The sequence below is a fragment of the Leptonychotes weddellii genome, chromosome 4 (assembly GCF_054177405.1).
Source record: "Leptonychotes weddellii isolate Sample4059 chromosome 4, ASM5417740v2, whole genome shotgun sequence".
NCBI classification, from domain to species: Eukaryota; Metazoa; Chordata; class Mammalia; order Carnivora; family Phocidae; genus Leptonychotes; species Leptonychotes weddellii.
Genome location: NC_138372.1, coordinates 8,933,682 through 8,948,180, shown reverse-complemented (window position 1 = coordinate 8,948,180; position 14,499 = coordinate 8,933,682). Strand labels below are relative to the sequence as shown.

At 41.8% G+C, this 14,499-nt stretch overlaps 1 protein-coding gene across 7 annotated transcripts in view; it reads right to left on the bottom strand.

Annotated features, from left to right (window-relative positions):
* PRDM2 (PR/SET domain 2) overlaps positions 1 to 14,499 on the bottom strand; it is a 118,668-nt gene that overhangs the window by 89,741 nt on the left and 14,428 nt on the right. For 5 of the 7 annotated variants that reach the window (XR_014144687.1, XM_081817518.1, XM_081817521.1 and 2 more), the window contains exon 2: positions 13,966 to 14,041. The exons of 1 other annotated variant lie outside the window; for it this stretch is intronic. Coding sequence is in view for 5 of the 6 variants with exons in the window: in XM_081817518.1 (XP_081673644.1) it covers positions 13,966 to 13,974 (9 nt within the window). In the remaining variant the exon portion in view is untranslated. Of the gene's footprint in view, positions 1 to 13,965; positions 14,295 to 14,499 lie in introns of those variants that run through there. One more of the 7 variants, XM_006730858.3, reaches the window with a different exon arrangement.

The following is a 14,499-nucleotide window of genomic DNA, read 5'->3' as shown; positions in this document are numbered from 1 at the left end:
GATTATTTTGGCAACATGAATAATTTTTTTTCCAATGGAGGAAAAGGTTTTAAATTGGTAGTCGGTATCCTAGGCTACATAGTAATTAAACACTGATAAATTAAGCAATATTAAGAAGTACTTAGCCAAAACTCTGAATCCTATCAGCATGTGCCCATTAAAAAGCAGAGTGAGGGAGTTTTCTTCTCCTTCCTCAGATGGGACCCTATTCTAAGATTTAAAAGGATTTGACACCATTTAACTTCCCCAAGAGCTTTGAAAAGACAGTGTGTCAGCTACTCTAACCGATCCTTCCAGGCACTAGGACTAACAAGCTAGTATTTCCTGAGAAACTCCTTGGGGCCTCAGTGCAAGGCACTGTACTAACAGTCTTCCACGCATGATGGCATTTACTCCAAACAGCTCAAGGGGCAGGGACTGTCACTGCAGCCCCCACCCCCGGCTTCCCCCCAACCCTCACCGTCCCCCAACACACACACACAATGAAAGAAACTGAAGCTTAGGGAAGTTGTCTAAAGTGCTCAAGGCCAGGATTTGAACCTCTGTCTGTCTGACCCTGAGCCCAAGTTCATAACCACTGTGCCATTTCCAGTTAAGATTCTCCTGGATATGGTCTGAGAATCTAATGTAAAACATGGTTAACTATAGTTGATAGCAGTGTATTATAGAATTGAAATTTTCTAAGAGAGTAGAACTTAGATGTTCTCACCAAAAAAGATAAATATGAGAGATGATGTGTTAATTAACTAGATGGTTGCATATATCAAAATACCACAACATACACTTTAAATATCTTATAATTTGTCAATTATACCTCAATAAAGCTAGAAAAAAAATATTATGCGGAATATAATCTGAGAACCTGTGCCCTAAAACCTCCAAACTTCCAAGGAAGTGTCAGGAGATGGCTGACATTCCCACAGGAAATGTGCAACTTGAGTGTAATATGGAGACCATGTACGTTTACATTTCTGATACACCTATGAATATAAAAGACCTCAGCAGCGCTGCCACTAGAAAAAGGTAAGACAAATTCCTGTGCACTTATTTACCTGCTTTCAGTGAGCCCATGTTTTTAAATTTGGGCTCATTTAACTAGTGGAGGAAAGCATTTTTTCTGTTTATGTTAGTATCCTTCGCACAAGACAATTAAAATTCAAGGACCTCAAACCACACCAAGTCAACCCTGGCCAGCTCCAGGAATTTCCTCTCCCCTTTCCAGCAGCAGTGCCTATGGTTGGAAACTGCCTCTCCTTTTCCTTATTTTTCCTTCACAGCTCTTACCACAATTTTAAGTAATTATTTGTATAATTATGTGTTTAATATATCTCCCCTGATAAACTACAATGAAGACAGATGGTGTCTATCTTATTCAATGTTGCATTCCCAATGCTTAGCAGTAGACATGACATGTTTGTTGTCACTTAAATACTTGAATGAATACATAATTCTTGTAAATGGACTTAATCTTTTTTTAGAAAAAGGAGAGCTAGAAATAAATAAAATAGCAGGGTCATCAATGAGAAAGCATTTTTTCCATGTGTGCCTGAATTTCTTGAATTTGAGGTAGGTATATTTCTAGGTCAATAAAAGAATTCTTTTTTAGAAAATGTGATACATGCTCTCAATTCCCAGCAGCCAATTTACAAGTAAATCTTTGGAAGAAAAGAATTTTTAAGAGAAGATTTCTCTCCCCTACACACTTATAAACTGGGATCTCATTTACAGAAACATACATACATACACATATATATATGTATATATATATATATGATCTTATATATAAGATCACAATTTGATCCTGGGAATATTCCCCAGATTAATTTTTTTCTAAAAGAAATTGCAGCATCTTCTCAATTTCTGAGTGCCTTCAACGCGCCAGGCAATGTTTTAAGCATCTCATTTGCCTTAACAATGTGTCACTCTAGTGAGGAAGACAGACAAAATCAAGCAAGGATATATAATGCCTGGTACTTATTGATGCTCTGAAGAAAAATCAAGCACAAGAAGGGAACACAGTGATGGAGATGGAAAGGGTGCTATTTTAGACAGACAGAGTGCTTTCAGAAGACCTCTCTAGAAATGGGAAGGGCACTGTGTGAGAGTATGGAGGGCAAACACGCCCAGAAAGGTAATCAGCAAGGGCACTGGTAATCCAGCAAGCCTGGTGTGCTCAGAGAACAGATAGGCAAAAAAGACCAATGTGTCCAGGGCAGAGAAGGTGAGGGAAAAGCAGATGGAGCTGAGGTAGGAGAGGAGGGCAGGGGAAGTGCCTGAGAAATCAATCACCTGCTGAACTGCACAGACTATGAGGAGTAGAAGGTGACCAACCAGAGGCCAAACTGCAAGCTCCACAAAGGAACCTTGGCTGCTCCTTCCTCTGGGGTGGCCAATAGCCCCCCAGCACCCCATCCTTGCTGTCCCGGAATAAAGGCACGTTCCCATTTCCAGGGTTTCTGACACTGATCACTGTGGTAAGCACAGAGGACGTTACAAGGACTTCTCTGCTTTCCTTTTACATAACAGGAAACATAAGAACTCGTTATTTCACTGCTCAGTGAAGTACAGCCTCCAAACATGTATCAGTGAACTGATCTGGAGCAGTGCGGGTTAAATCTAATGTATTAAATTTAAGCTAATTTAATAAGTTACTCAGTTATTATCAATTGATCTTCATTAAATCAATGTCTCCAACTTCCTAACTCAAACTCAAAGAAAGTCAATACCCCCTTCCCTCGCCTCCCCTCCCCAATTCATGGCCAGGAGCAGTTCTCTTTCATTCATTTAGTCCATCCCTCGATCACTAACAAACATTTCCTGAGAGCCAGTTGAGGCTGGCACTGCGCTGGGCAGTGAAGATATGATGGTTAATAAAGCTGATCCAGGCCCCCTCCTCACGGAGCTCTTTAGACAAACTCTCTTTTCCTTTCCCTAATACCTAATACCTTCCCTTTGGCCCCGGATGACCTCCCCATGCTGGATGGTGGGGGCAGCTTCAGGAGTAGGACATTTACTCCTTCCTTTGAGCCAAGCTCTGGGCTAACCATCTTTCCTGTATTACCTCACAAAAATCACAGCTAACATGGACAGATACTCAGGATCCCACTCAGACACGATTCCAAGCTCTTTCTATGCATCACCTCATTTAATCCTTGCCCCACCACTCCGGTAGTGGGTACTTTCACTTTCCAGACGAAACTGAAACCTGCCCACAGTCACAGCTAGTAAGTGGCAGAGCTAGCATTTAAACCCAGATAGTCAGGCTTCAGGGTCTAGATTCTCAAATACTATGCCACAGAGCTGTCCTGTCAAGTAACTATCCCAAGCTACGTGGTTTTAAAGTAGCAGAGCCAAGACAAAATCCAGATGGACTCCAGAGTCCACATTCCAACCACTAAGCCAGCGGGGCCTCGCACGATCATCTAGGGCCACCTGTCGGGGGTCCACAAGGTCAGGGCTACTTTTACAATAACGCTGAGATGTCATTTGTCCTCTTCATCCTCAGGTGTGTAGAGGGGAGTTTTCCAGGGGTCATGACAAGTGATGATGTCATCCATTCCACTAGCTAATGGATCTGGGATGGCTGGGATAAGTAGCTTCTGATCTTGTGTTTTAAAATTTTCTGATTTATGAATAAAGCCTGTAGTCTAACTAACTCCTGAACTAGGTCTATTTCCTGATTCTGATACTGTAATAAAGATGTTACACCACTGGGTAAAGCTGAGTGAAGAAGAGTCCAAGGACTCTCTGTACTACTTTTGCAACTTCCTGTGATTCTATACTTCCAATTAACATTTTTGTTTCAAGGGGTGCCTGGCTGGCTCAGTTGGTAGAGCATGGGACTCTTGATCTCAAAGTCTTTGAGCTCAAGCCCCAAGTTAAGCTTTAAAAAAACAAATGTGTTTCCATTTCTAACATGGTAAATATCCACTGATCTAATCCGCATAGACAAAAAGCTGGAGGATTACTGCACTAAACAGACCACCTCTGCTCCTCGGGCACCTCCCACCTAAGGCCTGAGAAGCAGAGAACAAGAGAGATTCTGAGAGACCACATGGAGAGAATGTAGGGACCCAAGAGGAAATCGAGGAAGGAGGGCCGGGCCCACACATCCGCATCCTGCCTCCCCCCTCCTTCTCCACTATGACTGGAGGGGCTGCTCCACAAGGGGGGAGTTTCATATTAAGGGTTTCACTGTGAATCACTAAAGGAGAACAAGGAAAATATATCAGAATAAACTGGGGTAAGTAGATTCAAAGGCAATTAAAGGCAACAACTTCTTGTCTGCGCCCCTTTCAAGCTCCTGCACAGGTGCGAAAGAAAAGCAGCAGAGTTCCTCCCCTTTACTTGAAGCGCTGGCATGGTGGGGCTGAGACCCAACAAGGCCAGACCCATCCGGGTGCCCGAGGCCTCCGCCCTACCCTAAGGAAGCCTGTCCCCACTGTCCTAGGAGCAGGATTTCCCCCGAGGCTCCATTAGCACACTCTCCACCTCTCGGGGCACTCTGCACTTTGTAAGCACTGACTGGCTGGCTTGTTTAATGGCCTCTCCACCAGAGGCAAGTTTAGGCTGCAGACACAGGGGGCAGGTTCTAGGTCACTCATCACCGCACCAGGTGCCCGATACAGGATGCCTCGCTCTGAGCGGTGGTTGCTGGAAACAAACACGTATCCGGCAGTCAAGTGCCATGAAGTCTGGGTGCACAGAGATGACTGTACAAGGGCGCAGACTCAACTGGTAATGGAGTCCAGGAGAGCGGATGAGATCAGAGACCAAGACACAAGCGAGGACAAAGCCCTCAGGATGCCACTCTCTAAGAGTGGAAGACAAGGCCAGGAGCAACGTCACAGAGGAAGAAGGTGCACCAAGAACAGGATGTCAGAAAGGCTGGGGAAAAGGTTTGAGGAAGGGGGAGATGTCAACAGTCAAACGCTGCTGGGGAGCTCAAAGTACTGTCATATCCTAGCCCTTTCTCCAATTCCCACTGCTTCCATCATCCTTCCAATCTGAAAGAACCCAGCAGTCTCCTCATCCTACACATGTCCAGCGTGTGCCCCATGAACCAGCACTGCGCCGCCTGAGGAAAGCAGCAGCGAGGACAAGCGGGTTCTGCCCGCCTGATGGGGTGTCCCACTGGGACCCATGAAATAAAGAGTGTGATAAACAGATAAGGAGCGGACACTGTCCTAGTTAGGGTAGCTGTGGGGATGGGGGCAGGGGACATCTTAGAGAAGATCACACACACACAGACACTTGGACTTGAAAGATGGGAATGGCCATGTATTAAGGACTGAGCATTCCAGGGAAACATCCTGAGGAGACAAAGGGCTTGGCATGTTCAGGAACAGAATGAGATCATTGTGGCTGGGTCAGAGTGAGCCAGGGAGAAAGCAGAACCTGCAGAACCGTGAACGCCAGGGCAGAGACACTGGAGTGCATCTGGAGAGCGATGGGACACCACTAAAGGAGACTGACAAGATGTGATGGGATGGTTTTCTGGTTTCCAGTCTCTTCTATATTCACCTTCTCTAAACCCCTCTGCCTTCTTGATTAATCATTCTAAAAAGCATCTGGTTCAGAAGTCTTTTTAAAAACTTTCGAAATAAAACCCAGTAGTTACTCTACTGGTTTCGGAGTCTTTCAAGGTTCGAGAGAGGCAAATTAGGTACCTGAGAGCTCTTCTCAACCTGACATAACCCTTCCCTTTGTCCAGAAGGAGGGTTCTACTGCCTCCTAGTGAGTCTGTTATTGCTGAGACAGCTGTCAAATCTCAAACCACCTTCCTCCAAGGCAGTAAACTATGGAGCCACAGCCTTTCAAGTCAAATGGAGTTTGTTTGGTCTATCTACAGCTTTAAGGGGAAAAAAAAAATTCTCCTGGAAGAAATCACAGAAAAATCCCGATTTTACTCTTAAATGTCCTCCCTGGTCCCTACAGGCACCACTCTCTGGAGGTCCTCCTAACTCCTTGGGGTCTTTCACAGGTCAGGTTTTCAGCTGACAGGGCTCCCAGACCACTGATCCTTCTTGCCTTCAATTCTTCTGACCAGTATCTTCTACAGCCTTCCAGGTCAAGTTCAAACCCTAGTTCACCCATGAAGATGTTCCAAACAACTCATGATAATTGCCCGCTTTTCTGACTTCCTATGTGGTCAAGTTTATGTTGTTGTATGAATACAGAACTCTAGGCCTATAGAGAGAGAATGGTCCCATGGGGAGAGACACGGTCAGCAATGAGGGGGTTTGAGGTCAATGAGGGGGTTTCTGTGATAGTCCACACAAGCAATGCCTTGGTCTGAACTAAAGCACTAATAGTGCTTAGAAAGTATGTTATTGGGCAGAATCCACACTTGGTCACTAGCTGAAAATAATAATGATGATGATGACACTTGCACAGTGTTTCCTATATGCCAGGTATTGGCCTTTACCTTTATTAACTCATTTGACCACAACCGCATGGGGTGGCCACCACTACTATGTCTATTTAACAGGTAAGAGAGCAAATACTAAGGGGTCAATTGACTTGCCCAAGGTCACATAGCTGGAGTGGCCAAGGCAGGACTGAAGGTGGAATATGAGTCACCAGACAGCAAAGGTGAGGAAGAGCTAAATAATCCTATAACCTTTTTCTCTATCAAAGCATTAATATCAGAATAACAAAAAATATAAACCTTCTTGCCATAGTTCCTTCCACAGTTATATAAGGAAATGTCATCCAAGTTGCTAATTCTTTTTCAAATTTCAGAAATAATATATTTTCATTCAGAAAGACAAGGCCCCAGATCTCATAAAAATTGCTAATTTATCTAGTAGAAAACATGATTCAAAATGAGATTTAAGTGCCACCATCATTAAACATGTTAATTTTCTGAACTATACATTCATTAATTGAGGTTTAAGCCCTAACACATAGGAATCACCTTACTTAGTAGGAAGTCTCCTTAAAAAGTCTGAAAAATCAAATTTGCATTTATAATTACTTATAAAAATGTAATTCTGTATTAATAATATGGTAAAACAGCAAAAGTGGTTTCAATTTTTTATACCTTATGTATTCTATACCTATAGATGTAGATAGATAGATAGATAGATAGATAGATCGATCGATCGATCGATCTAGGATGGAAAAAAGGGGAAGATAACCTAAAATGAAGGATAGAAAGCCATCCAAGTTTTCACCCAATCTTTAGAAATACAATTATAAACAGATTTACCTGCCTGGTCAGATGGTCCCCCATAAAATGTCCTCTGTGAAAGGAATAAATTACTGATACCTACAACAACATGGATGAATCTCAAAAACACTATACTGCTCACAAGGAGACAAACACACAAAAGAGCAAGTGCTAATGATTCCACTCATGTGAAACACAGGAAAAACCAACCCACAGGACAGAAAGCCCATCAGTGCTTGCCCGGGGCAGGGGCTGGTGGGAGGAATACTAACGGCAGAGCAGCAAGAAAGACCTTTTGGGGCAGTGGAAGTATTCTACATCTTGAGAGCTGTGGATTTAGGTACTTGTCAAACTTAAGACTTAAGACTTCAAATCAGTACATTTTAATACACAAAAACTATACCTCAAAGTTGGTTTTTAAAGTAAAATAAGGGCACGTGGGTGGCTTAGTCAGTTAAGCATCCAACTGTTGGTTTCAGTTCAGGTCATGATCTCGAAGTCATGGGATCGAGCCCCACATCAGGCTCTGCACTCAGCGTGGAGTCTACTTCAGATTCTCTCTCCCACTCCCTCCGGCTTTCTCTCTCTCTCAAATAAATAAATAAAATCTATAAAGTAAAAAAAAGTAAATGACTTCTACACTCTCCTATTTAAATCATGTTCAAATGAAACTTTAATGGTCCCAGAAAATAAAGGATAAAAATACTGATGCCAAAAAAAAAAAATATTTTTTTCTTTCAAGATTTTTTTCTGACCCAACTCAAGCATTCCTCTGCTCAAAACCCTCCAACAAATTTCCCATCTCCCCAGGCAAAGTCTACTCTGATCTTCACAATGACCACGAGCTGAGCGCACACCTCTCTGCCCACTCATTCCTCCCTCATCTGCTCTGCTCCAGGCACACGGTAGCCTTAGAACCAGCCTGCTCCAATCCCTACACCCCCCCCACCTCTTAGATAGATACCCCCGGAATCGGGAGGCTAACTCCGCTACACAGCACCATGTGGCATGACCCTGGCACTGGCCTCTGTGACGAGGCTGCACGTACCATCTGACATAGGCAGTACACACGAATGTCTTTATTTTTGAAAATATAAACATAAGCAAGTTTTACTGGTATTTCATCTAAATTTATATCAGTAACTCTTTTTACATACTCCACCCAGAAAACGACCATAAATTATTGTATCTGTTGTAATCTCTTTAATTAAAGCACCTAGTTTCTTAAATATTCGACTTAATCAAAACACTGGAGAGCGACAGCAGTGGTTGGCAGAGGAGATCAGATTGAACATGGCTTCGCACTGAGAATGTGTCATAGTATATTCACACTAAGATCATATTATTCTGCAACAGACTAATGATAATCACCACAGTTAATTGCTGTTAGCAGCAAAAGATATCCGAGAAGCAGAGTGCTAATACTTTAAATTCTATGAACCACTCTTCTTGGTTTAAACTTGCAAACAAGACTCTTAGCTACTATTCTGGGAGCAAACAATGGGGGAAGGGGGATGAAACCTTCAGTTTATTGAAACAGCACTAAGTTGTGTTTGGTTAAGGAGTATGACTACAAAAACAATAAAGAGATGAGGACACAGAACAAGAAAACCTTCACGCCGTCTCTGGAAAACAAATATATCGAATAGTTCTGAAACACATAAAAGAGTGCCCTCTCTCACAAAGCTGGCAGGCCCATTAAATTGTCCAACTGGAGAAACTAACCTCAAATACGGTGTTAATCTGAATAATAAACAAGCTTATTGCTATCCTCATGCCCAATAAAGATAAAGGTGATACTCTAAAAAATGGAATACAGATGTCACTGTCCAGTGGCTTTCCACTGCAATTCGAATAAAATATAAACTTCTTTCTATGGCCCTTAAGGCTCTATGAATCTGACCCCTGCCCCTCCCCAACTTCATTTTGTCCCAGAGTCCCTGATGCTTGCCAAGCTCCAGCCCCCAGCCTGCTCTGCTGTGCCCTTGAACCAGCAAGTTCACTCCCACCTCAGGGCCTTTGCACTCACTACTGGCTCACTCTACCGAGATTTTTCTTTCCCTGGATCTTCATATATCTGATTCTTGGCGATCACGTGAGTCTCTGTTTTAATTGTTAGTCACCTCTTCAGAACAGCCTTCCCTGACCGTGGAATCCAAAGAACCTTCCCCTGCCTTCATTCATCATTCTTTACCACACTACTGGGTTTCACTGCCTGCAAGGCACCTTTCACGACCTGAAATTGTCTTGTCTGCTGCTTTTCAACTGTCTCTCTCTGACTAGGTAAGCTGCAGGGCAGAGCCCTTGCCTGTCTGGTTCACTGCAGAATCCACAACATGCTGGGGTGCAGTGTACACAGGAACAACGGGGGAACGAATGAACATCCAGAACAGCGAAGATAATGCAACTATGGTTGGCTTATCACAGTTCTCAGGTTGGATCTGCAGCATCCAGTGATTAAAAACCACTTTTGTTATTTTACTACATAAAACTTTTTAAAAGCCTAGAAGGCTAAGTTGCTAAATTGTTCTGCTACAGGCTATTGGCAATACTTTAGATCACTGATCAGGATGTAGAGATGCTGCAATCATAAGCTACTATGTTGATAGAAAGTTTCAAATACCAGGAACAACTTGAGTTACCCAAAGATGGTTTTAAAAAAAACCTAACTGTGACTCAAATCAGAAACCAAGACAGTTGCATTACCTCATTAGGGCTAAAACTTACACAATGCTCCATGTCAATTATATCTCAGTAAAGCTGGGGAAAAATCACTGAGGCTATACCCAAAATACTACAGTTCTCCTCTCCTCCCAGGCACCTGACAGGATTGCACTGCCCCCACCCTCACCCCGGCCAGCCCCTAACACCCTTGTTTTAAGTTAGATGTGGCCATATGATGACCTCAGGCTAATTAAATATGAGTAGACGTGATGTATATTGAGACAAAGCCTTCATCATCTCTGGTTATTGAGCAACTACAACAGTGGATTCACACAGGATGCGCAGAGAGAACAAGAAATAAAAGGATGCCAAGTTAAGCCCCTGAGATTTTGGAGCTGCTTGCTTGTTAGCACAGCATAACACAGCTTATCCTGACTGATACATCAGTAATAGCATGGTGGCCAAGAACCTGAGCTTTGGAATCTGACAAGCGAGGATGTGAATCAGAGCTCTATCACTTACTGTTTGAGTGGTCATGTCCAAGCCATGGCCACCTCTCTGGGCCTTAATGCCTTCACCCCTAAAATGGAGGTAATATCTACACTTCAGAGAATGGTTGCAAAGACTAAATGAATGAGAAAATAATGTGTGCAATACCTAATGGAGTGCCTGGCATGTTGGTTAAGCACTCAGTAGACAGGAAGTGATAGTAAACTCCAGCGTATCTATTTTAAACTACCATGAGCATATTCAAATTACGGAACTTTGCTCACCCTTGATATTCTATAAAGTAAAGCACTCTAAACTCTCTATTCAATGAGAAAGTAATTTATAAAGTTTTGGATTCTCCTAGATAAGTCTAGGGGGAGAAAGGGAGGAAAATAGGGGAACATCTCCAAACTTAAATACTGCGGTGGGTGTGGAATGCAAATGAAGCAAGGAAAGGGTATCTGTGATTTACAATGGAGAGAAAAGAAAATGGGAGAATGAAGTGGAAGAGTAGAGTGGCTCTCCTCTTGCCTGCCAACCAGGCCTGGACCGAACTGGAAGGAACAAAGGCTCACAGGCAAAGCAAGCGGAGTTCTAAGCTGGGAAGGTAAGAGAAGGGGTAAGTGTTGAGTAGAGAACAAAGCAGAAGGGAAGGAAGGACAAAGAACATATGGATCTAGAAGCTTTGTGGAGCCCGGAGCTGGGGTAAGAGAGCGAGCCTGGGGAGCTACCGCACCAGGAGCCACTTGGAACAACACTGGTCTAAGACTGAGAGTTCAGAACACTGCTTCAGTAGTCAGCTCTTAAAATACCGTGAGACTTCCGAGTCTGCTGTTTCCTCTAAAGAACCCGTTTGCAAACAATATGGTCTGCTCATTCTGGGGATCATTCAGTCCCTAAACCTCAACCAGCACACACATATGAATGAATGATACTGTGCTACTGTCTTCAAGACCATGACCACCATAAGAGATAGATCTGAATGCTAACTGCTAAAATTCATCTAAGCACGGTTGCTCAGTCCCTAGAGAGAATAATCTGACCGGAACATCACCGTTAAGATTTTAATTAAAAATCAATCCGGTTCAGGGGCGCCTGGGAGGCTCAGTCAGTTAAGCATCTGACTCTTGGCTCCAGCTCATGTCATGATCTCAGGGTCATGAGTTCGAGCGCTGCATTGGGCTCCATACTAGGGATGGAGCCTACTTAAAAGAAAAGAAAGGGCGCCTGGGTGGCTCAGATGGTTAAGCGTCTGCCTTCGGCCCAGGTCACGATCCCAGGGTCCTGGGATCGAGTCCCGCATCGGGCTCCCTGCTCACCGGGGAGCCTGCTTCTCCCTCTGCCTCTCTCTCTCTGTCTCTTATGAATAAATAAAATCTTTAAAAAAAAAAAAAGAAAAGAAAAAAAAAATCAATCTGGTTCAGGTGTGCCTGGCTGGCTGGCTCAGTTGGTGGAGCATGAGGCTCTTGATCTCAGGGTCGTGAGCTCGAGCCCCACGCTGGGTATAGAGATTGTTTAAATAAATAAGCTTAAAAAAAAAAATCAATCTGGTTCAAGTTAAAACTTTTTTAATACCCAAATTTTTGTAGTTACTTTCAAGTTTCTGAGGTACTGATTGCTCATTTTTCACTGGTTGAAAATGAGAAGAATAAATATAAGAGGGGAAAACATAAAATGTCCTGAAACAATTCTTAACTGGTAAGAATTACTGAGACAGTTGTTGAAAAACACTCATCGATTTTATGCCATGACATAATAACATCATGCAACCAAAATCCCTCAGATAAGGAAAATATAACTAAAGATGCTGAAAATTTTACTCATAAAAAGTGGACAATTTTTATAATCCAAATGAAAGTTTCATTACTACCAGACCACTTAAATTACATCCAAATCAGAAATGTGCTAACCATTAGAAACATAAGAGGACACTTTTCCACTGATATTTGGCATTTGGCATCAAAGGCAGTCCTCTGCAGATCTGATATTAAAACTTGTCAGAAACAAAATGAAATTGTAAAAGAGCCAAAAAAGAAAAGGTTATGGCTACAGCTCTTTTGAATGGCATGTGGACTTTCTCTAAACACAAGGTCACTTGATATAAAAGGAACCATAAAGTGAAAGTGTGAGGTGTCAAGCAGGTCAAAAGACGTTAGAAATAAAATCTGAGTAGCCAAATACAGTGTAAGAATTAAAGCCTTATTAAGCCTACAGGTAAAGTCATAGCCACCTGAAATAACTGACTGCTGAACAGTGATGCCCCAAAAGCAATGTCAATATTTGGATTCCACTCTGGAAGCATTCACAATCGTTCTAACCCAGAATCCTGAGGTTCTTCTAACAACAGTTCCTAGGCGGGAGAAAAGCAAGTTCCTTTGGGTGACCAGGTTCACATATATATGCAATCAGTCTTCAGAGAGAAAAATACATGAAATGTATGACATATATATGCACGTAACTTTGATGAACAAGGACTATGAAAATCCACTCTGTTCTCTTTTCCCCTCCCCCATCTCACCATTTCAAAAATAATTTGGCTTCAAAAGCATGTCAGTAAATCTGCAAGTTGCAAAATAATAGAAACCATGTGCCCCATGTGTTCGCCAGATTCATTTTTTATGATGTATGGTCCTCCACATTAAAATAAATGTATTTTTGATAAAAGAAAGTAATGAAAAGAAATCAAAAGGATCCATTCCAAAAATTTCACATCTCTCAATGCAACACAGGACTGAACTTATTAAACGTGGCCACCCTAATAAAATTGGGACTTCAGTTAGAAGCACCTATAAATGATAAAAAGGTGTCCAAAATTTCAGATGAGGGACACAAAACGTTTTCAAGTCTGATAGTTTTAAGCTAAGCACTACAAATTAGACTCCACATTTTTAAGTTCTGCCTTTCATATGTTTTAAATGTGTTTATTATGATCTCAAAAGAGAGTGTTTCTAACACCCATGAATTTCTCTAACTACAAGTGAAATGATATTAAGACTAGAAAATAAGAATCCTCAGAATCCTTTAGAATACATTAAGTCCACATAACTGATTTTACTTATCAGAACACCCCTGAGGCTACAGAAATCTCCATAGCAGAATTGTTTAATCCCCAGGTAGTCCCACACCCTCCTACAAGGAGAAACACATCTTACATTTTAAAATCCGCCTTCTTGTTTTTATTCTATCCACAGGTTTTTCAAGGACAGAATGCTTATAAAGTTTCCCACTTGATCAGTTTCGGTCTCTAAAAATAATTTCAATCTTCCCTTTTCAACCAATGGCTAATTTACAAAATAAAAAGTATTAAAAATGAAAGCTCAATAAGCTTCAAAACAAAAACAAAAAATTAACACTACAGTGTGGCAGGGGAAAGGCAGAAACAGAAAGGCTGAACTAAGGTCTCAAAGAACCAGTCCCCTGCGCAGGGTTCCACGGAAACGCCAACCCACGCCACAACAGTGCACAGACCACTCCACGAACAAACGCACACTATGAAAGCAATGAACTAGTTAATGGTACTAAGAAACAGAAAAGAAAATCTGGGAGAAATGAATATGTGTGTTTTGATCTTCTAAAAATCAAGAACTGGTCTAACATCTAGATAATGTATTTGTATAAATTCTTATTTTTAAACTCACCTGATTCATTTTCAATTCCTGTTGTGTTCTGAAAAGATACACACAACAAAGAAACTTCTTTGATTACATGAGCCCTAAAAAGAAAAACAGACAATTGTAATATGTACCTGCCTACAAATTTACAGTGATTTAAAACCACATACAGAACTGTAGAGTTTGCTCAAAGGGCTATTCATAAAGCAACTCCATGCCAGATCAACTTCAATCTATGCTGAGAGCTTACTTCGCAGATTTATTATCTACAATAAAATAGATTTCTTACTAATCTTTCCTAGGCCTTCATTGTACTCTACAATTGAAAGCAGACTCATTAGAATGACATCAAATTTTTGCTGTGAAATTGCATCATTCCCAAGAAGAAACAGATTAGCTCTGTTAATAGTCAGAAACACAAAGCATTGCTGAGTAATTTATTATGCAATGTAAATAAATGTCCTTCTTCCACTTATATCAATACTGTGTTGAATGCAAACACAATTAGACCCTTTACATTATTTAGTTTTTCAAGTTCTTGAAGTAGAAAAGTGGACTGGC